The 26,729-nt window shown below is 33.9% G+C and overlaps 1 protein-coding gene across 2 annotated transcripts in view; it reads right to left on the bottom strand.

The window, feature by feature from the left end:
• Positions 1-26,729, bottom strand: part of Scn7a (sodium voltage-gated channel alpha subunit 7) — a 59,015-nt gene that overhangs the window by 7,458 nt on the left and 24,828 nt on the right. For both annotated transcript variants that reach the window (XM_048345298.1, XM_048345299.1), the window contains exons 10-20: positions 25,107-25,310; positions 20,532-20,628; positions 19,132-19,370; positions 18,029-18,202; positions 16,817-17,173; positions 11,709-12,146; positions 8,827-8,929; positions 7,570-7,724; positions 4,441-4,614; positions 2,134-2,241; positions 671-949 (exon numbers count right to left, since the gene is read on the bottom strand). In XM_048345298.1, the coding sequence (XP_048201255.1) occupies positions 671-949; positions 2,134-2,241; positions 4,441-4,614; positions 7,570-7,724; positions 8,827-8,929; positions 11,709-12,146; positions 16,817-17,173; positions 18,029-18,202; positions 19,132-19,370; positions 20,532-20,628; positions 25,107-25,310 (2,328 nt within the window). The remainder of the gene's footprint in view (positions 1-670; positions 950-2,133; positions 2,242-4,440; positions 4,615-7,569; positions 7,725-8,826; positions 8,930-11,708; positions 12,147-16,816; positions 17,174-18,028; positions 18,203-19,131; positions 19,371-20,531; positions 20,629-25,106; positions 25,311-26,729) is intronic.

The raw sequence follows: 26,729 nt of genomic DNA, 5'->3' as shown, positions 1-26,729 counted from the left end.
CTGAATAAATAAAAATGAAATGGTGCACCCCTTCATATAAATATATTTACTCAATATACAAAATATTGAGTCATTAAATAGTAAAAACAAGCTGAGGACCAGTGGCTCACACCTATAATCCTAGTTATTTGGGGGTCTTATATCTGAGGATTGAGCTTCAAAGCCAGACTAGGCAGGAAAGTTTACAAGAATCTTAACTTTAATTAACTGCCCCCCAAAGCCAGAAGTGAAGCAATGATTCAAGTGGTAAAGTTCTATCCTTGAGCAAAAAAAGTCAAGGACAGTGCCTGAGTTTAAGCCATAAGACCAGCACAAAAAATGTAAAATAAAACATAGAATAAAAACAGTATTAATGCAAATTGGACCAAAGAATTGCAATCTTATGATCAGTTATTGATTTGGAAAATAATTAGGCAAGACCTGTGATTTCATGTTCAGTGGTTCATCTTACTTCTTTCTGCCAACAGGAAAATTTTATTTCCCCTTTGTCACTTTAAGAAAGCCGAATACACTATGTTCTGTGACATTCTATTAACTAATAATTGCCAATATGTTGTATAATTGAATGTATTCATTATCCACATTTTATTCTTTATAGTCCATCTACAATGTAAAAAACCGTAGAATTCATTTTCTTTCTTTTAAAAAAGTTTAGAAAGTATATACTTACTACTTGAAGCAGAGAAAGAAAACCATTTCCGACATTATCAAAGTTCAGTTTTGCATTTTCCCATGGCACGGATTCATTAAAATCAAGGCTTTCACATTGACTCCTGTTCATAACCTCAAATACAGGGAATTTTTCTCCACTTGTTGGGTCAAAGCAGGCATAGAAAGTGCCAGCAAACAAGTTCACTCCCATCACACTGAAAACCAGCCAGATCATAAGGCAGACCAGAAATACATTCAAGGTTGGTAACGTTGTTTTTATCAATGCTCTCACAACTACCTGTTATTAAAAATATATACATTAGGTAAGAAATGTGAAATTCTTTTAATTTCTTATGAAGTAGAAAATACTATTTGATATAAATATAACACATGGTAAAAAAAGGTTATATTTCAACATTTAGCAGTAAATATGCAAGTATTGGAATAATTAAATAGTAATTTAATTTTAATGAAAATATATGTTAAATATTCTGATAGTATCAAATCCTTTGTAGTAAAATATCAGTAAAAGGCAATAAAGCTAACTAGTACAAATAAGTCTTAATTTCAGCAGCTCAACATATGTTTAATAAGTTTTTGTACTGTAACAGAAATGGTCAAGATAAATAAACCTGTGTTTGTATGAAATTATCTAGAAAATATGTAAAATGGGAGGGAAGGGATAGCTAACTATTGAAGCCCTACTCTCTGGGACCTGCAAGGGGCCCAGGGAAGGGGTGAAATGGGGAATAAAAAGGCCATGAAGCCAGGAGTATGTTGTAAGCAAACACTGTTTCAGCAAACACTAGTCAGTTGTAACTTAACCTCAATCCTCTTTACTACATCATTTTATACCACTGGTCAGTCACACAAGACTGTGAGATTTGGCAGATTAATCTACTAACTAAATTTGACTGCTAGGAACAGTCTATAATCATTGTCTTCATTTCCTTAACTCAATATTCGCCATTTTTTTATAGTTGAATCTTCTTTCAGTTTACTTCACATTGGTCAAATAAGGCTCAAGGAAGACAGAAAGGACAAATATTAATTAATAGTGTGTAACATAATTTTTATTTTGAAATTCAAACTTCCATTTGTTCAGTAAATATTTAGTGTGTACAATTTTATGAAATTTAAAGTTAATTAACTTAGCAATTTTTCATTTTCTGATCTTTATATTGTTTTTTTAATGTAGAAATTATCTATATGGGTTACAAAGATATTATTTTAAAATTATATTTTATCTTTTGGCTATTACTTTCATCTCTTTATCATTATTAGTTTTCATATCTATTAATTAATAAGAAACGTATAAAATTATACTCATCCCTTAATTTTATGCAGTAGAGTATAGGATTTTTTTGTATCGATGAGGTTAAAGGTCTCATTAAGAATGAAACACAAATTATTAGTTCTTAGAAATTTAGCAGTCCAGTCCCTAATAAAACCCAGACATTAGTTCAGAAAGTTTTGTCTTACCTTCATTCTTTCAAATTGAGACAGAACTCTGAGGCCCCGAAGGAATTTAATGGAAGTGAGTGGTTTTAGGTCTTCCCGAGTTTTGCCTATTAAGCTGAGGCAAAACACCTGTATATATATATTAAAAAAGAGTCAATATGATCACAGTAATTGAAAGAGTATCTAAAATAACCTATGCATTTACTATAGATACAGTCACAACCTACTGATAAACCCAAGAAAGGCTTTAAAATAACTTATTAATAGATTAACAATGTTTAAGAAATCATCGTATAGTTATTTTTCATGTTCTCTGTGTGTGTGTGTGTGTGTGTCTGTCTGTCTGTCTGTCTGTCTGTCTGTGTGTCTGTCTCTCTGTCTATCTTTGGCATCCAACTCAAGACCTAGGTGATGTCCCTTGGCATTTCTGCTCAAGGCTACTACTTAACTGCTTGATCCACAGTTCCACTTCTACCTTTTTTTGTGGTTAATTGGAGATAAGAGTATCACAGACTTTCATGCCTGAGTTGGCTTTGAACTGCAATCATCAGATCACCACCTCTGGAGTAGCTAAGATTACGAACATGAATCACTAACACCTCACAATACTTGTGATAATCTTTAAAAGACTAATTTATTGTTATTATGAAAAAATTTTAGTATAAAACTCCTCTATACAGATGGATTATGGTTACATAAATCAGATAGAGTACATTCCTTTTTGAGTAATGTCACTGTATCTTATACTCTTTATGATCAAGGGTAAATATTTATATCTTAGTTTGAAATTAAGAATCAATTTTATGATTACTTTCATTACCATAATGGTACACATATATTCATTAAAATGGAGTTTGAAACACCCATTTGTATATAGTCACAGTTACAGTATTATTCCAGGGGTCAGAAATCAAGAAGAATATGCATGTTATTTAATCAAAAGTAAAAACTGCACATTAAGTGTGGTGACACATGTCTGTAATTCTAGTCTCTCTGGCCACTGAGATCTGGAGACTTAAGGTTGCACCTCCTGTTGGTATAGCATTGCAGAAAACTTTTGTCATCTCAGCTTTGCTGTATCCATAAACAAACTTGTGATCCAACGGGGGACAAAAGTGAGACTGATAAGAAAAATAACTTAAGGTAAAAGGGCTGAAAACATAGCCTACATTTTTTAGTGTCTTTCTGGCACTTTTTTCTTTTTCTTTCTTTTTTATTGGTGGTAATTGGATTTTAACCTATCTTCCTGGGCAAGCACTCTTTCATTTGAGTCATGGCCCAATCCTTTATTTCTAGCTATTCTCAAACAATAATACTCCCAAGGTCCACCTATCAAGTAGCTGGGATTGTAGGCATGTACAACTGCACTCAGCTGTTTTTTCTTTTTATTATTCTGTTGGGGAGATGGTCTTTAATGTGTCTTTGAAGGATGGGAATCATTCACATAAGCATAAAATCTAAAAACTGTGACAAGGAAAAATTTTTAGCTGTCCTCTGGTTTGGTATGAGTAGAAGCCTAATTGGCAAGAATAATTCAGAAGAATGGGGCTACCTGTTACAACTCAACTCTAGATTGAAGACTTTTCATTATTATAGAATAGACAGCCATTTATTCATTCACAAAATATTATCAGCGCCTATAAGATGATAGGACTTGCTCTAGGCATAGAAATTAAACAAAGAAGAAAACAGAAAAATTCTCTGCTGGTATAAGTTGTATTTTAGTGGGGGGAAAAAGGGAGGGGGGAGGGGGAAATGAGCGAGGAGGTAACCAACAGTACAAGAAATGTATCTAATGCCTAAGGTATGAAACTGTAACCTCTCTGTACACCAGTTTGATAATAAAAATTAAAAACAAAAGATCTAACTCGAGTAGTTTCATATCAGCCATGACACATACAACAACCAAATATCAGCAGAGAAATGGCTAAAAATGTAGCATAAGCAAAGATGCCAATGTAGAACAAATGAGAGTAATTCAAATGAACAATTCAATATTGTGAGTGCTGGTGAAATTTCCAATAAATAGTTATGGATATACTATTAAAAATAAAAATAGTAGAGCTCTTGTATTTTCACCATATTGTGCCACAAGCTCTTCTGTTACCATAAGGTTCATAGACGAGTTATTAGAATGTTGAATAGTATAGTGTTGAGAGTATTTGAAGTATTAGAATGACAAGATATGGATGAACGTTAAACATAACAGATGAGGAATGATAGGGTTGGAACTTGAAACACCAGGGGAAAATGAATTTTAATTAAATAAAAGGTCAAGAGGAAAAGGAAACTAAATCAGCCTTCAAATTCTTTCTTAAAAATACGTACAATAACAACCATGAAATCCAGCTTGTACCAGCCGTTGGAGAAATACACCTTAAAACCATATGCTATCCATTTTAGAAGCATTTCCAGAATGAAGATGTAGGTGAAGATCATGTCAGAATATTCTAATAAGATTTTAATAGTCTTCCGCTGATCAATATATATATCCTCAAAAGCCTGTGAATAAAAGATTAAGGATTAGCATATATATAAATTCTGAAAGCTCTGACACTGAGAGGAGTGACATTCCACCTCCAGCTAAAGATACGAAACTGAAGAAAAAGAACTCTAATAGTAATAAAGCAATCAATGTCATTTAAAAATTTGTATGCAAAAATAATTAGTAATGAAAACATTGATAAAATTAAAACAAAATTTACAGAAATAAGTCACGGTGGAATAGTTCATATACTTTTTTTCTTCCAATCCTGGAGCTTGAACTCAGGACCTGGGAGGTGTCCCTAAGCTTCTCTGTGCTCAAGACTAGTGCCCTAACCTTTGAACCACAACACCACTTCCAGGTTTTTCTGAGTAGTTTATTGGAGATAAGAGTCCCATGGTCTTTCTTGCCTGAGCTGGCTTGTATCTCAGCTTCCTGCACAGCTTGGATTAAAGGAATGAGCCACTGGCACTCAGCCTTAATGAGAAAAACTGGCCTTCACTATATTGAACAGTATATGCCAGATGGAGTCAATAGATGTAAGATGACATAATTATACCTATCACATCATGTACCATATACTTTTCAGGTACATATTGAATATTGTAGTTGATTGTAAGTAGAGTTGTTCACCAATAGCTACCATTTCACGGCAACTTTGAGTTTTGTCTCCTAACACAACTGAAACTGTATGGAGGATTGCCTCTACCACACCAGGAACACCCAGGAGACAGAGGAACACAGCTGATGGCTAGCTAACATAGAGAAATCTCAGAAATACCCTTACTCAGAGTGTAAGTATATGGTATATTTTGGAGTCTAGAACTTCCCTGTCAGATCAGACTTAAGTTTGGCTTGAGGACCTGGAAAAACCCTTCAATGTGGGAAGTACCTAGAAATCACCTCTTTAACATCTGCCTTGAACTTCTTTCCTGACCCCTGGTAGATTAACAGTCAGATCTCTTCATAAAGAAGTTAGGAAAATTCTGGCAATGCTAAAGAAGGAAAAGAGTGCAAGTCAAAGCACCTGGTACATATGTGGTAAGATGAAGTTGCCTGGGCTGGGGGAAGATCCTCAGTGTGTGGGAAGGTGCTTTTTTTTTTTTTTTTTAACTTCCTATGGCTGCTGTGACAGATTATCATGGTGAATGTCTGAATACCACCCAAATATAAATGCTTCCAAATCTTGAAGTCAGATATCTGAAATCAGTTTTGTGAAGTTAAAATCCAAGCGTCTGGGGAATCAATTCTGGACAGAGTATTCAGGAATAGGGCCTTAAGGGACACACTATGTCTTCACTAAACTTAAGGCTAAGCAGCCACTTGTCACTGGTGACTTCTTACAAGGTACAAGAAAGAATGAGCAGGCTAGCAGGGCTAATTGCCTCCAGTTATAATAAAGAAGTGGACATCGCAACCAGATGACAGGAGTTAAAAATAAAGAAGTACATAAGGGCTGAATCTATTATTATAAAGCTAAAAATACTGGGAAAACTAATGTTTTCAACTATGGCAGTTGAAGTCTGTATACTGGCTTTTCATGTGTGAGGGAAAGTTAGTATAAAGACTCACAGTACATTTAAAACTAAATGCCAGAACTGTGTAATTCTGGAACTCAGGGGATGTTCCATCTATCATGCTAAGTGACAGCTTCATTCACTCTGTGATCAGTAATCCTGGGTATCCCTAATGTATGCAATATATAGTATGTGTGATAAATACTATTTTATACTATAGAAGTATACACATACCAGTGCTTGGGGCTCATGCCTCTGATCCTATCAACTCAGGAGCCTGGGTTCCAAGGAATAAGTTTGAAATCAGCCCAATAAGAAAACTCGGTGAGATTCTTACCTCTAATTAATTACCACAGGGGGAAAAAAGAAATTAAAAAAAAAACAAAAAAAACCCAAAAAGCCAGAAATACAGCTATGGTCCAAATAGTAGAGTGCAAGGCCTTGAGTTCAAACTCCAGTACTATGTCTACTTCTCAGCAATGATCGCTCTGTTCATAGAGCAAACACAAACAATTCACTACATACTCTAAATTTCTTACTTTCTTTTATACAAGGGACAGAATTAGAAATTAATATATATACATATATATATCAGCTCTTATGTTTGAGTAATAGCTGTTTAGGGAGATTTTTACCATAGCATATCTAGACCCTTAGCAATTATAAATGCCAAACTCAAATTACGTTATTTCCAAAAATATTTCTGTGAATAACCTTGTATATAAAACTGGCACATGTACCCATCCGCAAAGTACAATATTCTCTAATAAATTTGTATTGAAGACTAAATGCTTTGTACTTCCAAAGCCCTTCAAAAGGCATGTGATACTCCTCTTTCATTATTGAGCACCAGTCAATTTCATTATTGAGCACCATTTACCTTAAATGTTCAAATTATTAATTTCCTTCATGAGTAAAATGTAAATGAAGTTAGAAGATTTAAGTATCTATTTTCATTCTCTTTTTTATTTTTATTTTATTGTTAAATTGATGTTCAGAGAGGTTACAGTTTCATACGTTAGGCCTTGGGTACATTTCTTGTACTGTTTGTTACCTCCTCCCTCATACTTTCAGGGATCATTTCTATAGTTTACTTCATTCTCTTTTGCCATTACAATTCATACTTATTGTTTTGTTGGCTTTAAGGCTTGAACTTAGGGCCTGGGTGCTGGCTCTGAACTCCTTTTGCTCAAGGCTAGCATTCTAACACTTTGAGCCAGGTTTTGAATGGATGAGACTTTTCTGTATGGGGCTCATATATTTTTTAAAATATATTATCTATGCAATTTTCATACTTAAATTTAATATTGAATGATAGATACAGAAACTGTAACACAGAGTTTCCAAAATTAACTCATAGAATATTAAATCTGGTGGGATATTAAACATTCTGGGGATGTAGTCTGGCAAGGTGACTTTGTCAATGAACTGAATTTACCATGACTGCTCACTTACCAGAGCACCAGTGCTGAGGAGAGTGACAAGGCCAATGAAACCCTTAAACCAAATGTTTTCTACAATCTTGCAGCAGGTCTTCCTTATGTTCTGCCAAATCTTTCTTCTCCTGGATTGTTTACTGATCTGACCAATTGAAGATCCCTGTCTATAACCTGTCAAGAATGAAATGGTGAAGGAAAAATATCTAGAAAACTCAAGAAAAAATAAACATCCTAAATGCTACATTGCATTCTTCAGCAACTAATTACAGACTCTAAGAAATGGATGTAGGTAAGTTAAAAGTAAAAAAATATTTTAGTTTAACTTTTTTTCTCAATGTCAAATTATTATCGTTAGTGATCATTACCATCAATAGTGAAGCAAAATATGCTTCTTGTTTTGTACTAAATGATATATGTCCTTGGGTTTACTTGGGTGAGAATAGCCTTATTCCAAAGTTAGAAAATTGATCACTTAGCAGTAAAAATTATGATGACTTCCCATTGCTTTCATATGACCAAACTGATAATAAGTTGTTAATTTTGGCAGGAAATCAAGTTAAATTATAAGCACAAAGAGATTAATTATTATACATCAAGTACATTAGATAAGTGGAGTTGTATACTCATACTCATGTGAAATATATATATCATCATTATAATTTGCTTTGCTATGAAAGTTAGTGTTTTTGTAATGAGTAAAATATTGTATTTAATTCACAAAGTGAAAAATATTTCACTCAATATGTTTGATCTATAATGTAATATTTAACACATAATTTATATTACATTATATAAAATGAACAAGTATACTACATTGTAGACACATGTACAAATATATTCCACTGATGATTTAGCTACACATATTACTTTTTATTATGCTATGTTCTAATATACACAGTTGCATTATTATCAGTATACAATTAGATAATTAAATTTGTATATTCTACCCCATATTATTTGTGGCATAAGATGTACTTTGTTATCAACATTATCGCTAATATTATACTGACATAATACTGCTCAATAGTTCTTTTCTGAGTTGACTTTATATTGAATTGATATCTTTGTAAGCTATGTCAGCAAACTTCTTTGACTTTTATCTTGGCATCTATTATGTGCCTACTGAAATACAGGTGGTGTATGTACCCACTCACACAGGTTAATATGGCTGTGACGCCTTGAAATTTAAGGAACTCTTTAAGACTGAAAACAACCCCAAAATCATTATTTAGGTTAAGATTTCAGGAAAAATTCCTCAGAAAAAATATCTTACCACTTTTAAGATGCCTTAACTTGTCATGTACATAGACCATTTCTTCTTCTGAGATAGCAATATCGACTGTACTGCATTCTGAGGAGCTAGATGGCTTTATTTTCTAAAAAAACATATGGTTCCACCAAAAATTATATTAAATTTTAATTTGTAAAATATAGTTATGACTTATTTAATTTTTCAGAACCAAAAATATTTACAGAACAAATGCGATCAAGTATAAGAAAAGCCTTCATGCCACTTTTATGATTAGTATCGGAAGGTATTAGCACAAGTTGAAACTTCAATTTAAGAAAAATATACTTAATTGAATTAATAGAGTTAAAAGAATAAACTGAGGTTAAATTTAATATTAATTAATATTATTTTGCTCATCAATATTTATATGCCACCTCTAGTTTATGAAAGAAATTCTATTCCTTTTTTCTTAAGGTGACGGGCAGTTTTCCATATACATTAATTCAATTAGATGAACAGAATCAAAGCAAAACATTCCTCCATCCTAAAAATAAGTGGATAACTAAGTAGCAGACCTTGCATTTGTCATCATTGATGTTGGATATAAAACCATGCAGAAGTGAAATGGAAGAAAGAGACAAGGAGTCAGGACATGAGTGTCTTGTGAGAGTAACACAAGCGGTATGGTGAGAGCCTGGATGCAGAGATGGACTATTTTTATACTCTGTTCCTGACTGAATTTTGAAGCTGGCTAAGCCAAAGTGGCTGTTGCTTTGTACATGTGAAGATAATGACATCATTTGCCTTTAATTATACATTTTATTGAATGTTTTAGTTTCATTACAGCTTTTCTTTTTTTTTTTAAATTTATTGTCCAAGTGATGTACAGAGAGGTTACGTACATTAGGCCTTGGGTACATTTCTTGTATGGTTTGTTACCTCCTTCATCATTCCCCCCCTCCCCCTTTCCCTTTCCTCCCATGAGTTGTTCAGTTGGTTTACACCAAATGGTTTTGCAAGTATTGCTTTTAGAGTCATTTGTCTTATATCCTTTGTCACTTGATTTTGATTTTCCCTTTCACTTCCCTAGTTCTAATACCAGCATATACAGTACCCAGGGTACTCAGATGAGATACAGTGATAGTGCAGTACAACCACAGGAAAGGGATACAAGAGGATCATCAACAATAGAAGCTACAGTTTCACATGGCATGTTGAAAGTGATTACAACAGTGATATAGAAACATGGACTCTATGGTTTCCCTCATAGGGAATAATTAGCACAGGTTTAGGCTAGTCACAGCAGAGGATCACAAGAGCCTAATAGCTATGCCCTTATGAACACATAAGATGATGCTAAGTGAAATGAACTCCATGTTATGGAAACAACTGTTATATCACTGCTGTAATCATTACAACTTTTCTATTTGTATTTTACTCCAGACGTTCTAGTGGTATTTTCAAGAACTCCCCATGAATCCTCTAACAAGATGAAGTATAATAAATAGCGAAGAAGTGGATGACTGTCAAATTCTTCAGTGAATGTAGAGAAATGTGATGGGTAATTCCCTTGCAATGGTATTAATTAATGTTAAATAGCTGCGAGGAATAAAAATGTTTCTGAATAATTGAAACTCAACTTCTGGACCATTTTGAGAAGCCATTTAATACAATGCCTGACAAACCAGACCAAATATGGGGAATCAAGTGGTGCCAGAAGCACTGGAGGCCTGAAGACATCTTTTTTTCATTCTCCAAGGAGACCTGAAGACATGTTTTTTCATTGTCCAAGGCCTTTGACTGATCTACTTCCCCAGTGAGGTCCAAAACAAGAAGCTCACAGTGCAAATGTTCTTCCTGTAGATACAGGTTCTTATGAAACGACACCTCCTACTAACTTATTACACTATTTGCAAATGGAAATAAAACTTTCCTGGTAGGGTAAATATTTTACAAATCTATACCATTCTTTCACAATTTTTTTTTTTTTTTGGCCAGTCCCAGGGCTTGGACTCAGGGCCTGAGCACTGTCCTTGGCTTCCTCTTGCTCAAGGCTAGCACTCTGCCACTTGAGCCACAGCGCCACTTCTGGCCATTTTCTGTATATGTGGTGCTGGGGAATTGAACCCAGGGCCTCATGTATACAAGGCAAGCACTCTTGCCACTAGGCCATATCCCCAGCCCCTATACCATTCTTTCAAAAACTGTGACTCAAAGGGTTTGGGATCTATTTCAGTGGAAGAGCACTTGCATGACAAGTGTGAGGCTCTGAGTTTGTTCCTCATCTGTGCAAAAATAAAAATAAAAAGGAAGGAAGGGAAAAATGTGACTATTCTTTTTGTCCAACTTGGTATTTGTTTATGAAGCTGTCAGTCACTTGCAATTCTTTATTTCATTGTTCTTTAATTACAACTTAATTTGATAGATTTTATGTTGTAGAAATTGATAAGACTTCTCTAGAATTTTAGCAGAGTAGTTTCCTGTTTTAAGCCTAATTTCACATTTTAACGACAATAAAGCCCCAGAAAGTTGACAGGTCTTGCCATTCTTACACATGATTTTGACAAATTTAAGTGTCTGCAGAATACTTTCTATAACTCCAAATTGCCTTCTTATTAATTTACAGAACTTAACCATTATGTCACCCAATGTATTCTAAGTGCTTATGTCATTAATTTTTCTTTATAGATTGTACTTTTTTATTTCTACTATCCTCCCTAGAAAGTGCAAGTTTATATCCTCAACTACAGATGAGGCAAATAACATTTAGAAAGTTTAAGTAAGTTGGGCAAGGACATAGACTTTGCAGTTAGGAGTGGTGGCCATTGAATGGATCATCTGACTCAAACCTCAGTACTGATCTACTTCCTTGTCATCAAAACAATAAACCAGCTCTAAGCAGTTAGGATAATAAAACATCTTACCTCTTTGCTGTCTTTGTTGCCTGACATACTCCGGATGTCCTTGTTATCTAGATTTTCTATATCAGATTCTCCTGAAGCAATTGGTACAGTTTCTGAGGCACTAAGGCTGGGCCTGAGTGATTGACTTTCATATTCAGTCAGTGGGGTTTTCTCTGTGCCACTGCTTTTGTCCTTATCTTTCAGGAAATCTTGGGTGTAGCTCAGTTCAGAAAGAGTATGGTCAGAAATATTCTCTTTAATATATGTATCACTCACATGGTCGTTTGTTTCCATTTGAACATTTTTCTTCTTGCATAACAGTTTACTTAAGACATAACTCATTCCCTTTGTCATCCTTTCCATTGTCAACTGGACGTTTTTTATTTCATTGCTCTCTCTGGTTGTAAAATCCTTATATGAACTAAATGAACTCACCAATGCCACAAACAGGTAGAGTACCTAAATATAAAAAGCTAAAATGAGATTAAATAACTCACTCTTCATCTTATTTTAAATACAAGAGAACGTTCTAAAAAGGCTGACATGAGATTTGAAATCATAACATATGAACTCCATTGCTATTGTGTCATATTCAGTGATAATATGTTAGGTGCAATACAAACAGTTCCTATGGCTAGATGCATTTTAAACTCAGAATATTCAATGCACCCTTGTCTATTCTCTTCACAAGATGAAAAATTCAAGGTTTAAATGGATATTAAATACCAAATGCCATGCAGATTATATTTAATTCTGTTTTATTCTAAAACTTATTTTATCATCAAGCCAGGTTGTTTTATTCAAGGTAAGAAAATGCATCGCACTCTGACTTCGTTCAGCTCTCATCCTGTGAAACTGGACTGTGGCTTTGCGAAACAGAGGAATCAGCCACAGAGGAGCGATTCATGATGCTGAAGCTCACAGATGTTATTTTGAGACTTGCAAACAGACATTAGGTAGGGTAGTGGATTTTCTTTGCAAAACATTTGCTCAAATAAAAAATAGATAATGATAAAGGGGTCATTCCTGACATGCTATTTAAAACTAAGGGACAGTTACTTCTAACTTTAATATTGAGAAAAATGCCCAAGCCAGTTTGCAGAGATTCAGGTTTTGATTTTTTTTGAAACTCTAGGGCACAGAATATATTTTTGTGCTGCATTACTGAAGATTTGTATTTATTATCAGACTTAAAATAAGAATTTGAGCATTGACATATGTTGAAGGATTTTAAATTTCTTTAGTTATTTGAAATTTTCATTTGCTTTGTTTTAAATATTATTAGATTTTCTCATCTTTCTGGTATTTTTGTACTTTTGTGTTTCACCCACACATTATATGTTATTTTGAGAGAAGAAAGTTCAAATTTCACACATTATGCTGAAAAATGTATGCATGTTTTCCTATTTAAACTTACATATAGAATCAAATAATATTTGGCTGCTTGTGTTTCAGATTTCTCTGCATAATATAATCTAAATTTAAAATTATTTTTGCCACTTGTATCATATATAACATGTGGTTGTTTCTTTTTCCTTCTTTGTTTGCTTTATCTGTGCCCAGATAAAGGAAGATAGAAGGCAAAGAAAAATGACAGAGAAGAAACAATTCAGTCATACCCAGCTCTCTGTTATATAACCACTGCCAGGAAAATGCAAATACAAATAAATATTTATCATAAAGTGGATTACAGAATGTACAAAAGAGTATATTTTGGTAGTATTTTGTCAATGAAAGTATGCCTTGTGCTGATTATGTTTTTATGAGATTATAAGATTTTAAAAAATTTCTTAGACAAAGCAACCCCCATATATATACATACACAGCCCGGTCTAGGGAGGATGTGAAAATCTTCAAATGTATTTAATGTAAAAAGATCCAACTGCTGCAGAAGAGTAGTGTAAGGAAAGACCTTTATAGCACTGCAAACTCCTATCACTTTTTTCTGATGTGCTACTAATTAAAAAATAACCTGAACACTTAAAGGAAAAAAAAGGAATTTCAGGCTTGTAAATATAATGTCAGAGGTTATGAAGGATCACTTACTTAATCTCTGGTGACTATTTTTATAAAGAGAGAAAACACATGCTTATTATATTATATACCAGCTTTCTTTTGTTAGCACTATTATAGTCTGAGTCAAAGGAAATAATTAGTATTTGTACTGAGTTAAAAGGTAAAATAATGGATATAAGGCAAAACATTTAAATATTTCTCCTTAAAATTGCTCTTACCTTCCTCAAATATAAAACCACATATTGAGTGAGAATTGAGTACCCGCATCAAAATAGTGGCACAAACAAAAACAAATTTGGTTCAGTAATTATTTTTCTTTGGAATCAAATCAGGCATAAACATATATCAGAGATATGACAAATAGTGACATATTTTATTTTAATATAATGTCAATTACATATTTACAAATATTTAACTTGGGAATGTATATGGAATAACAAATTTATGATTTAAAAACTTAAACTCCATTTTGGGTTAAGCTATTTATTTTTTTGTTTGCATTCCTTATATTTTGATTTATGAAACCATAACCAGATACTATAGTTCAGTGAGTGGCAACTGTCTAAATCATAGGAACATGGAGAAAGAACATGTGTGTTTAAGAATGTCCTTTATCGGGCTGGGGATATGGCCTAGTGGCAAGAGTGCTTGCCTCGTATATATGAGGCCCTGGGTTCAATTCCCCAGCACCATATATACAGAAAATGGCCAGAAGTGGTGCTGTGGCTCAAGTGGCAGAGTGTTAGCCTTGAGCAAGAAGAAGCCAGGGAAGAAGCTCAGGCCCTGAGTCCAAGCCCCAGGACTGGCCAAAACAAAAACAAGAACAAGAATGTCCTTTATCCAGAAAACTAACAATAATAAATGTTGGAGGGGATGTGTCCAAAAGGGAACCCTACTTCATTGTTAGTGGGAAAGTAAACTGGTTCAGCCACTCTGGAAAACGGTATGCAGATTCCCCAGAAGGCTAAATATAGAGCTCCCCTATGTCCCAGCAGCCCTACTTTTGGGCATTTACCCAAAAGACCAGACAAGAACACACTAAAGCCACCAGCACAACAATGTTCATCGCAGCACAATTTGTCATAGCTAAAATATGGAACCAACCCAGATGCCCCTCAGTAGACGAATGGATCAGGAAAATGTGGTACATTTACACAATGGAATTTTATGCTTCTATCAGAAAGAATGACATTGCTCCATTTGTAAGGAAATGGAAGGACTTGGATAAAAGTATACTAAGTGAAGTGAGCCAGACCCAAAGAAACATGGACACTATAGGGAATAATTAGCACAGGTTTAGGCTAGTCACAGCAGAGGATCACAAGAGCCTAAAAGCTATGCCCTTACGAACGCATAAGATGATGCTAAGCGAAGTGAACTCCGTTTTATGGAATGACTATTATATCACTGTTGTAATTACTTTCAACATGCCATGTGAAACCATAGCTTCTATTGTTAATGATCCTCTTGTATTCCCTTCCTGTGGTTGTACATGCACTATCACTGTATCTTATCTGAGTACATTGGAAACTGTATATACTGGTATTAGAACTAGGAAAGTGAAAGGGAATATCAAAATCGCTAGACAAAGGATGAAAAGACAAATGACTCCAAAAGCAATACTTGCAAAACCATTTGGTGTAAACCAATTGAACAACTCATGGGGGGCAAGGGAAATGGGGAAGGGGGAGGGGGGAATGAGGGAGGAGGTAACAAACAGTACAAGAAATGTACCCAAGGCCTAATGTATGAAACTGTAACCTCTCTGTACATCACTTTGAAAATAAATAAGGGAAAAAAAAGAGAAACCAATAGCTCTAAAATAGGTTACAGGTATAGCTCAAGCTGTACAGCAGGAATAATCAAGCCCAGAACGTGCAATACTGAATTAAAGCTTCAGTACCAGGCAAAAAAGAAAACAGAGTTCTATAAAAAGATTCTTAAAATTTCTAAATAATTAAAAGTAATCTGCACATCTGAGGTAAAAACTTCTACATTGCAAGTAAATGCAAACAACTTACAAATTACATATAGAGTACTAGGCTATTTCACTTTGTTACAAGAACACTGAGGAAGGCATTACAGTTTTGGTCAATGTCTCACTAAATGTAGAGACATTTAGAGAAGCTATCATATTTTTATGATTGTTAGTAAGGCTTTTGGGGAAAGCACTTGATCTTTATGACATTAATAAAATGAAAATATTGGATATTTTTCTGTAACAACCATTTTTATAAGCCATAGGTTTTTCTTAGAAGTAATAAAAAATTTTATTCAATTCATATAACACCAATTTAATTATAAGGGAAGTTTAAAGTAAAAGCCTATGCTGCAAGATAATGCATAACAATTTTACAAGCTTTACTGCACATTTAGACAAGGGAGATTTAAAAAAAAAAATTCTGAAGACCATGCCATATTCACATACCCATAAAACCAGAATCTCTGGGAGTAGATTCAAGACATCAGTTTATTATATATAATTCCCAAGGTAGCTCTATGTTCAGGCAATTTTGACAACCAGTGTTATATTTAAGTGCTTCTTAAAACATAGTGGGCAGACAAATCACCTGGGGCTATTGTTAGAATAGATGATGCTTCTGCAAATCTGGGATGGTCTCCGAGAGTCTGCATTTCTAACCGCCTCCCACATGATGCCAGGGCTACTTCAAGTAGCAAGGTCACAAACTATTGCTTTATAATGGAAATGTGATGCAAGTCACATGTGCAATTATCACAAAAAGATAAGCAACTGTAAATGAATATAGCTAAAATTCATTTTTCATGGAATTGATTGAACTAAATATAATTATATTTGCATAACCATTTTTTAAAATAGTCCATATGAAAAAATCCATTAGGCAAATCTTATTGACATAATTTATATTCAAATTTGGATAAGACCTTAAATTCAATATGTATATATTTTACACTTGTTGCACATCTTACTTCAGACCAGTTCTATTTCCCCTGATAGCATCCACACGTGCATAGTTGTCACTACATGCCACATCTCAGTGGTAGATCACGGGATCCTGTCTATCCATATCATAATTGCCAGTCTGCATGATATTCCGCTTTACAACGAAAAGGTAGAACCATGGAATACTTACCAATAAATTACCAATTAAAATGACCATCATATAAAAAAGAATGCACCAGGATTGTCTTGAGACTGCCATGCAGTCCCACAAGGTCTCTATCCATTCCCCACAGAGAATGCGAAACACATTCAGGTAGGAGTGAAAGAAGTCCGCCATGTGCCAGCGCGGAAGGAGACAGTCTCTGTCTATGCGGCAGACATCACTTGTGTAACTCCAACCAAATAGCTTCATGCCAAACACAGCAGAAAAGAAGACAAACACCAGCAACAAGAGCATCAGGTCTTTCAGGGACGCTAGTGATTTACCAAGATTCATCATGAGAATCTCAAAGGTTGGCCAGTATTTTCCCAACTTGAAAATTCGCAACTGGTAGGAAAATGACAATAAAGAACACACATAAGAAAAATAACAATAAGGAAAACACAATAAAAATGGCTAGTACTGTGTGTGTGTGTGTGTGTGTGTGTGTGTGTGTGTGTGTGTGTGTGTGTGTGTGTGCCAGTCCTGGGAACTCAGGGCCTGAGCACTGTCCCTGGCTTCTTTTTGTTCAAGGTTAGCACTCTACCACTTGAGTCACAGATGCCACTTCTGCCTTTTTCTGTTTATGTGGTGCTGAGGAATTGATCCCAGGGCTTCATGTATGGTAGGCAAACTCTCTTCTTCTAAGCCACATTCCAAGCCTGGCTAGTAATTTTTTATGGTGTACATTTTTGAAGTATATATCTATCAGTATGTTACACATATACATATGTAGTCTTGAAAGAAATATTGGAAATATTAACCACTATATATTTACTCTATATATACATTGTTAATTCCACCTCCAAATGCTATAAATTTGCACATTGAATTTCCATCTCATACTTCTTTGTTTTAAGAATAAAAATTTCTACCCTCTGTTTAGAGTATTTACCTGATGTGAGTTTCTCAGTTTTCACTTCTAGGACTCTTTGCTCACTATTCCACTTTTGAATCTTGTGTTGTTTGTCACCCTGGTTATGTTTCCCATAACTACACTTCCAATATCCAGTGCATTTGAATTGTTTTCCTTTAATTCTTTACTCAAATGACAATGCAAAAATATCTACTCTTTCTTTAGTGAGTTAGTTCATTTAGTGGTAGCACTGTTCCAGTGGAAACATTTTATGTTCAAATTGTCAATTTATGTCTGAGAAAAGAGACAGAAATTCTTCTAACACAAAAATTAGGCCATGGACTTACGGTTCTGAATGAGCACAGAAGAGCTATTCCTTCAATGTTTGCTAGATAAATTTCAGAGAAACCAAGGAATACTACTATACTATCAAAAATGTTCCATCCTGCTTGAAAATATTCATATGGATGCATTGCTATTATTTTAAAAATCATCTCTGCTGTAAAAATTCCAAGGAAAACCTAAATTAGAACAAAAAACACAGGTGAGGATGATTCTCAGGGCTACATGAAGAAACTTTATACACAGCAACTTAAAGATGTAGTATTATTTTCTTCAAGCTTCCCAAGATCTGACTAGTTTTGAGGTGAATTACCACAACAGGTTAGTACATTTTGCTTAACCATCTAGTGTTAGACATATATATAGAATATTATCCATTCTTGAAGCAAAACAAAAAAATACTTGAGAGTAAAAAAAACTTAGTATTTTAAACAGATTCTTTTCAGATATGGAGTGTATGCCAAAGTACTGATATTTCAATCCAACAAACAATACAAATATATAGATAATGCAGAAAAAAGGATAAGCTCCATTAAGACAGATGGTTAGAACAGATGGGTCAAGTATTAGTTGACAGGATAGCTCTAAGTTCAGATCTCAGTGCTGGTCATTTCACCTCTTCTCTACTCTCATCTGCTGGGGCAATGGTTACAAGACAGTATACATTTGGGGAAAAAGGAGTAATAAGTAATTTCCACATAGCTGCATGTGGTAGTTTATGCCTATAATCCCAGATATTGGGTAAGTAGAAATTAAAAGGGACACAGTTTGAGGCCAACCTGGAGCATAAATTTAGCTAGACCCCATTTCATTCAATACATTTTACATAGCCACTATTATTGTCCAATAATTTTTACTTCATTGCCATGAAGCTAGCTAAGAATTCTCAATTCAAATGACAGATTTCTAGTCTCTAGTTGTAAAACTGTCAGGAATAACATCTACAGGGTGGAGGGTTAGGGGCTATATGGTAGACCATGTATATATATTAATTAGTAATAATTCCATAGTGCATGTGTCTATATACTTGGGTTATAAAATTCAATACTGGAGATAACAATGAACCAAGAAACATTAAAAGCACAAATGAAAATAATAAGAGTCTCACCAAGTTTCCAATGCTGAGAAGATAGTAAGTGTTCACACTCATTTGAGAATGTTCACAGGCCAAAAAACATATGTTTAAAATGATGCATACCAGAAGGAAAAGATCAGTGAAAGGATCCATGATTATCTTATGGAAAAAATCTCTTAATTTTAACCAACAAGGAGAGCAATTCCAGATCAAGAAACTTTTTGCAAATTTATGGCAACACAATGGGGATCTATTTTTGGATTTTTGATGGTCTGAAATGGAAGAACAAAAAAAAGTTACATATTAACAATTCGTTTTAATTTTAACTTTTCACTTAAAGGAAAGCTTGAAACTAGGCTTTGACTTGGAATTAGCAAACAGAAATAATCTATACTAATAAAAAAGAATAGTAAATTCCTTCCCTCCCCTTCCTTTCCTTTCTTTCTTTTTTGGAGCTTGAACTCACTGAACACTGTCCCAGTGCATTTTGCTCCCAGAGTTTCCTGCTCAGTCTGACTTTGAATCACAGGATTATGATCTCAACTTCCTGAGTAGCTAGGATTGGAGGCATGAGCCACTAGCACCCAATTATTTTATTTTCTCTTTGCTTATTTAGACGAATCAGATGAGCTAAGTATTTGTGGGCTACACAGTTCATCTGAAAACTTTCACAAATTGTCAGATACCTTTCAATAAATCCCTACATAGACACAGTTCAAACCCAATGTATTCAAAGGTAGATTGCATAATACAGTTTCTAGTTTGTCACAATTTAATATTCTAATGCTATTAATGTTAAAGAAAATTCCTTAATTTTAAAATATAATTTTATTGTTATAAAATGGTGCTGCACCATTTCATAAATCAGGCAATGGGTACAATTATTTTTTGCAAATGTCACCCTTACTTAGCTTTTCCCCGTTTTCTCTCTCCAGTCTCTGCCCACAAGTTGAATAGTTGATTTTCCACATTGTATATACTGAATATCACGACTGCATTTGTTTTCCCTCCCTCCAGTTCTGTGCTGCTCTCTTTACCTCTCCTAAAAAACATCCTTCAAAGCAAACAACAACAACAATGAACTACAACAACAAAAACCTGGGTTAATATGTCCTCGAATTTGTTTTGATAAATAGTACTTCAAATGTTCACAGGAGTTAAGTCTTTGGGTTCTTTCCCTATGAGATTCCTCTTCTTTTTTGGACTGTGTAAATGTCTAGAGTCCTGCTCCTTGATGTCATTTTCAACCCTTAAGATACTTTGCTTTTGAATTTTTTATGAAATATTCTTCCTAATTTTTTCATGTTATTTCATAAATTTAATCACAGACAAAAATTAGAACTGCAGGGCTTCAGTATGAATGTTATGGAATAGTATCGTCAGTGGAAAGTGGCCAAATGGTTTGTTGTTGTTGTTTTGTTTTCTAATTTTACCTTTTGAATGTCTTAGAGTAGCATCTTCTAAAATATCCACTGATGTGTTTTCAGAAGTTGGTAATTTTTTCTTCATTTCTATTTGTATAGTTTTGGTCTGAAAGGAAGTGGAATGAATTTAATATTGACTACTTTTCTGCTCAGGCTCAAGACTATAATCATAAAATAGCATATAATCTTCCTTTAAAAATATTTCTAACCTCAAAAAGCTTTCCTAGGTTTCATTATTTGCCATTTTCTATAACAATCCTTAGACTGATTTAGGATTATTCAGAAAATTAATGTGCTAACTTATACAACCTACAACAAGCCAAAATTTATACTAAAAAGTTCAAGTATAAAAGGCATAAACATTAGTAAATATATGGTATTTTTAATTTTGAGAAGTGATTCAATATACAATGGAAGATTACTATAGAATAACCACTTGGAAAATGTAATTTTGAATAATCAGAATATTTCCTTAGTATCTTAAATTTTTTGCTTAAGAATATACCACTTTGTAACTTTGTAAATTCTCTTAATAAAATCCAATGATTTGGACTTGTGAAGATGAAATATATAAGGAACATAAAAAGTAATGCAATGAATTCAAATGGCTTGCCTTGGATAGAAAAATTATGATAGTAAATGAGCAGGACAATCAAGATTCCATAAAGGAATCCTTGTTTGTTTGTTTGTTTGTTGCACCTCTTGAGCAATGTTTTTGGGTCATGTTCTGCTTTGTTTATCTTGCTAATGCAATGAAATAAAATTTTTTGTATTAGGAATGTATTCACAATTACTAACCTTTGATGCAGATATTTCAAATTCTGTACATTTGCAGCAATAACAAGAAAAGCCTTGCATGTAAAATTGTATTCATATTTAAACTCTAAGAAAATAACAGTGGGTGGATGACACTCCAAGACAGTGATTATCAAGAACATTACATTGAGCATCTCCAAATTAGGGTAATTATGTGTTTGTGCGCTTGGAGTGAATACCTTAGATGATCCTTTAATGGTGTTGACTAACCGATAATTTTTACCCTGAGAATATTCTTTTTTTTATACTTTTTTTTTTTGGCCAGTCCTGGGCCTTGAACTCAGGGCCTGAGCACTGCCCCTGGCTTCTTTTTGCTCAAGGCTAGCACTCTGCCACTTGAGCCACAGTACCACTTCTGGCTGTTTTCTGTATATGTGGTGCTGGGGAATCGAACCCAGGGCCTCATGTGTATGAGGCAGGCACTCTTGCCACTAGGCCATATCCCCTGCCCCCTGAGAATATTCTTTGAGCCTCAATAGTAACTCATGTCCAGTGCACTGGTGTTGGCAAATTCTGTCATCATATATCTGAAGTAGCAGAGCAGATATCAGGAAATCACTACATTCATTTTGCTTAGCACTCTGTTTCCATTAATAATAGAGCCATGGGACTTAAAACCAGTCACATGTCAATGTGAGAATCATCAAAAAATAGTACAAGAAATGTTTCCAATGCCTAATGTATGAAACTGTAACCTCTCTGTAATTCAGTTTGATAATAAAAACTTAAAATAAAATTTAAAAAAATACATGATATACTCTATAGGTGTATAGAGCTTCACTTACTAAAGTTTTAATTAAAAAAGCAACCTCACCATTTTGGTTAGGTTTACTTAAACTGTGCTTATTAAGAAAGTGTTTTTAGCTGTATTTGTATAGTTCCAAATTTCCATGAGATAAAAACCAACAGAAATAAAATATCTGTGTTACAAGCATCTTGCTGGGAACAGTCAGGCATGTATCTTCACAAAGGTGATAGCTTGTAATGGAGTGCATATCTCAAGTAATACCTTTTTATGGAAGAATTTTTTCTTATTGATATTTTTCAGATAGCCACAATATTTATTGCAATATCATACCAAACAGCAACTCTGTAAAGATAATTGTGTGGAAGTGTGCTAATAGAATGTTATTTAAAAATACTTGAAAATATCATATGTCTTGACAAATTTTACAGTGCTTTGTTCAGTTTGTTAGTATATTCTGAGCACTGTAAAGTATTATATGCATTTTCATTTATAACTTACAACAGTCAATTGGAAAAGGATTGTAATTATATCTGTGTACATAATATATAGTATATAACATTGAATATACGATACATAGTATTACATGTGTAATATTATATAAATATTTTATATATGTTTATAAATGTGTATATATGTTTTACAGATGAATATTGTCAAAAGTTTGTCAAGGTTAGCAAATTGGCAAATATTCTACATCAATTAAGGGGTAAAAGTAGACTAAAATATATACATCTGACTGCAGCACAGTGGTTATAGGCAAAATTATCTACAGCTTTCCTATAATGAGAGAATTTGAAGCATCTAAGTGTCTCTCTGAAATCCCAGCACTGTAACGTTTAAACATGGCTGTGACCTTAATCAGGTCAATTAACCAGAGTCCTATTATTTTCTATCTAAAATCCTTCTCTTTTCGTTTTTAATTGTACACAAATAAAACAAAAGAAAATAAACCTTGTAGGAGATGGCTTTTACTCTAACTTCTCAGAAATCTCTGCATGAAAAAAAATGTTCCAGGATTCTGGCAGGAAAAGAACTTCTTCACAATTGAAAGATTTTAATTAAAAGCAGGAAGGTGAAGTGAAAGGAGATATTGGGAAAATCCAAGTTCTTTCCTAATTAGAGCTCATAGAGCATTTCTTCCTGGGATAAAAGAAGTATTGTTATGTTCTTGAATACATTTATGTGCATTTGGCTCTTGAGATTCCAAAATCCTGTTTCAAAACAAATTTCACCTTCAACATAGCATTCAGATTGTTATCATTCTGTCTGAAGGGTCTTGGACTCATTTATAGAGACAGAAAGCTTCTGTAATGCCTTTTCTTGTGACTAACTCATGGATAATAAAAGCCTCTTTTCATACATATTTTTTCATGAGACTTATAATTGCTTCTTGTTCAATTGTATGCATGTTATTGACACACATGTATCAAGTCATTGGTATGCTACTGAATTTAGTCATTCAAACTTCACATTTGGCACAACAATTTTCTAGAACTTCTTCACTGATGGTGACCTGATAAGATGGACAAATGTATATTTAAAAGTTAACCTTTGGAAGCTGGAAATATGGCCTAGTGATAGAGTGCTTGCTTCAAATACATGAAGCCCTGGGTTCGATTCCTCAGCGCCACATATATAGGAAAAGCCAGAAGTGGTTCTGTGGCTCAAGTGGTAGAGTGTTAGCCTTGAGCAAAAAGAAGTCAGGAACAGTGCTCAGGCCCTGAGTTCAAGCCCCAGGTCTGGCTCAAGAAAAGTTTGCCTTTCATTACTTATCTCTGGTAGTTGTAAAGCTCTCAGTCATTCTCTTTCTACACAGTCAACTTGGAGTCACTGGGTGTTGGCCCTTTAGTGCCCCTGATTGTTTATTCTGCTTATATGCACAGGTTCCCATGTATCACGTGTCTTTGACATCTGTCTCATTTTAGATCTATTTTTCCATCTTTCAAAAAAAAAGTTCGAGGAAGAAGTGTGGCATTTCCTGTGAATTATAAGAAATCTGTTTCTGATTGTCTTCTTTAGTCCTCTATTTTGTGTCAGCACACTAATGGCATACACGTGAAATTGTTTTAAAAATTATTTCCTGAACTTCTTTAATGTTACTTCTATTAAGTAGTTTCAGGTTCATAGGCCATAATTTTATATGAAGCTAATATTCTGGGGGAAAACCCCAAATGCAACATTAAAGTAAACATTGTTAATTCTCACTAGTCATGGATATAATTATTCATAAAATGAACATTCTCTATATCGTAATTGTGTTTTTCTTCTGAACAAACTAGAAAGTTGTCCAGGGTACTATCACTTAATTGTTGAACATTTTTTCCAAAGTTGATTTTGATGTGTAACCTTTACATCAGATTTTTTGGGGGGAGTGTTGGGGTCTGGACTCAAGTCCTCAGGCTTGGTAAACAAGATCTCTACCCGTTGGGCTGCATCTTCAGTGCTGGGGATGCATTATTATCTGAAGTAAATTGACTTTCATTTCTACATGTGTTAAGAGAAATCAAATCCTAAAAATAATATATTATGATTTGTCATCTTAATAATGCAATTTTTGGAACATAAATTTTATGTATTAAATATTTAAGCACATTGCTGACTCTTACCACAATGTAATATGGAAGAAATATTATATCCTAAGCAAGTATTATTATTATTTTACCAGTACCAGGGCGTGAAATAATAGCCTAGGCATGCTCCTTAGCTTTCTTGGCTCAAAGGTAGCACTCTTCTAGTTGAACCATAGCTTTACTTTTCGGTTTTTGGTGGTTAATTGAAGGTAAGAGTCTCATTGCTTTCCTGCCTGGGCTGGCTTCCAATGGAGATGTCAGATCTGAGCCTTCTGAAGAGGTAGAATTACATGAATGGGCCAATACTGCCCACCAAATACTATTATTATAATCACCTTTCATCTGATTATGTCCTATATATAAATGGAATAATCTATTGAAGGCCACATAATATGTGACTGGGAAAATTCATTTAGTACTGTGGATCTAAAAAGAATATGAATGCTGTACCTCAGATGCGTCATTTCCTTCTTGTTCTTTTACAGTCTGTTGAAATGCTTGTTCAGTCATTTTAATTTTCTCAGCAGCTGTCTGCTTTTCTTTTTCATAGATCATGGTAAGTATTCCCAGGAATAAACTTGCTATATAAAAGGCAAACCAAAAACTGACCACAACAAAAAATATCATGTAGACTTTCCCAGATGCATAAAGGATCTATGGAGAAATGGAACACAGAAAAATAGATGGAAATATTATTTATTCTATATTCTTCTATTTTAAAATTAAAAAATGAGTGGAATGTACTTACAAGACTGTTTAAATGCTGGATGCAGAAATAAACTTTAGACATACACTTAAGCATAAGATACATGCTACAAAACCAAGGGATAAAATTAGTAAATGCATTTGGTGTGAACAGTTGACTTCTTTGTCTTCATTAAAAGAGAAAATTCACTGAACAGAAAAAAGTAATGATCTCTGAATGAGAAGCTAAACAATTTCAATATGAAAAATTATTTTCTATTTTCTAATGTTATTACTGTAGCAACACTATTCAAGTGGAGGGATGTGGTAGATAGTATTTTTCTTTGATCATGAATTTATAGAAAAATCAGAACAAATTTGAAAATCAGGACTACATAATAATGGGGAGCAGTACTAATTTGAAGCCTACCAGAGTATCTACCGCTTTGGCTAAAGATCTTTGGAGAAATGAAATGAAAAATTCATCAGAGTAGTATGATTTATATGAAATCATCAAGGCAAGGACTACTGGTAGAGAGAAAACTCTAAAGGGTTAAAGTTGTATGCTTTTGAACTGAGCTTGTCATGTTCATGTTTAGCTGTAACTTCCTAATAATTAAATCAGAAATAAAAGAATATTAAAAATGTATAGGCAATTATTAAATATAAAATCACAAACACAAAATATTATCTTCTGATTTATAATTTTTTACTAAAATTAGATGCACAAAATTTAAAGAAATTTGTGGGAATCATTTTAATTTTTAGCATCTATTTGAATCAACAGCAAAGTATTACCTACACAAAATGTTATATGGGTAGATAAACTAAGAATGTGTACAGAGTAATAAGAATTTCTAACATACAATCAGAATCCAATTTTATTAACTTTGACCATACTAACTGTTAACCACATTTTCAGTATGGCCTAGTATCCCAGAAAAGCAGCTATTTATGTTTTGAGCTAGCTGTTATTTACACAAAAACATCCATCAGTGAGGACTGTATATTATAGTATACACCATGGACATGCTTATTAATAAACATCTGCAGTTATTACTTCATCCTCATATAGGGAAAGTAATTCCTAAGACCTTACATTTATGAGGAATGCTTTGTCCACTATGCAAAGCCAGTAGATGGTAAAATTGCTTTATTTTTATTTTTAGTGCACTTTTGTTTGTTTGAGACCTGGTCACACTAGGAGCTCAAACTGACTTTGACCTTGCAAACATCCTGTCTTAGCTTCTTAAGGGCTGGGGTCATGGGAAGTATCACCTATACTATTAAAAGCATGAACTGTACTATAAAAAAAAAAGCCTGAGCTAGGTGTCATGAGCTCAACTTATAATTCTAGCTACTCTTGAGGTTGAGATTTGAGGATCAATT

The sequence above is a fragment of the Perognathus longimembris genome, chromosome 4 (genome assembly GCF_023159225.1).
Source record: "Perognathus longimembris pacificus isolate PPM17 chromosome 4, ASM2315922v1, whole genome shotgun sequence".
Taxonomy (NCBI): domain Eukaryota; kingdom Metazoa; phylum Chordata; class Mammalia; order Rodentia; family Heteromyidae; genus Perognathus; species Perognathus longimembris.
The sequence above is the reverse complement of the archived record's forward strand: the minus strand, read 5'-3'. Positions and strand labels throughout refer to the sequence as shown.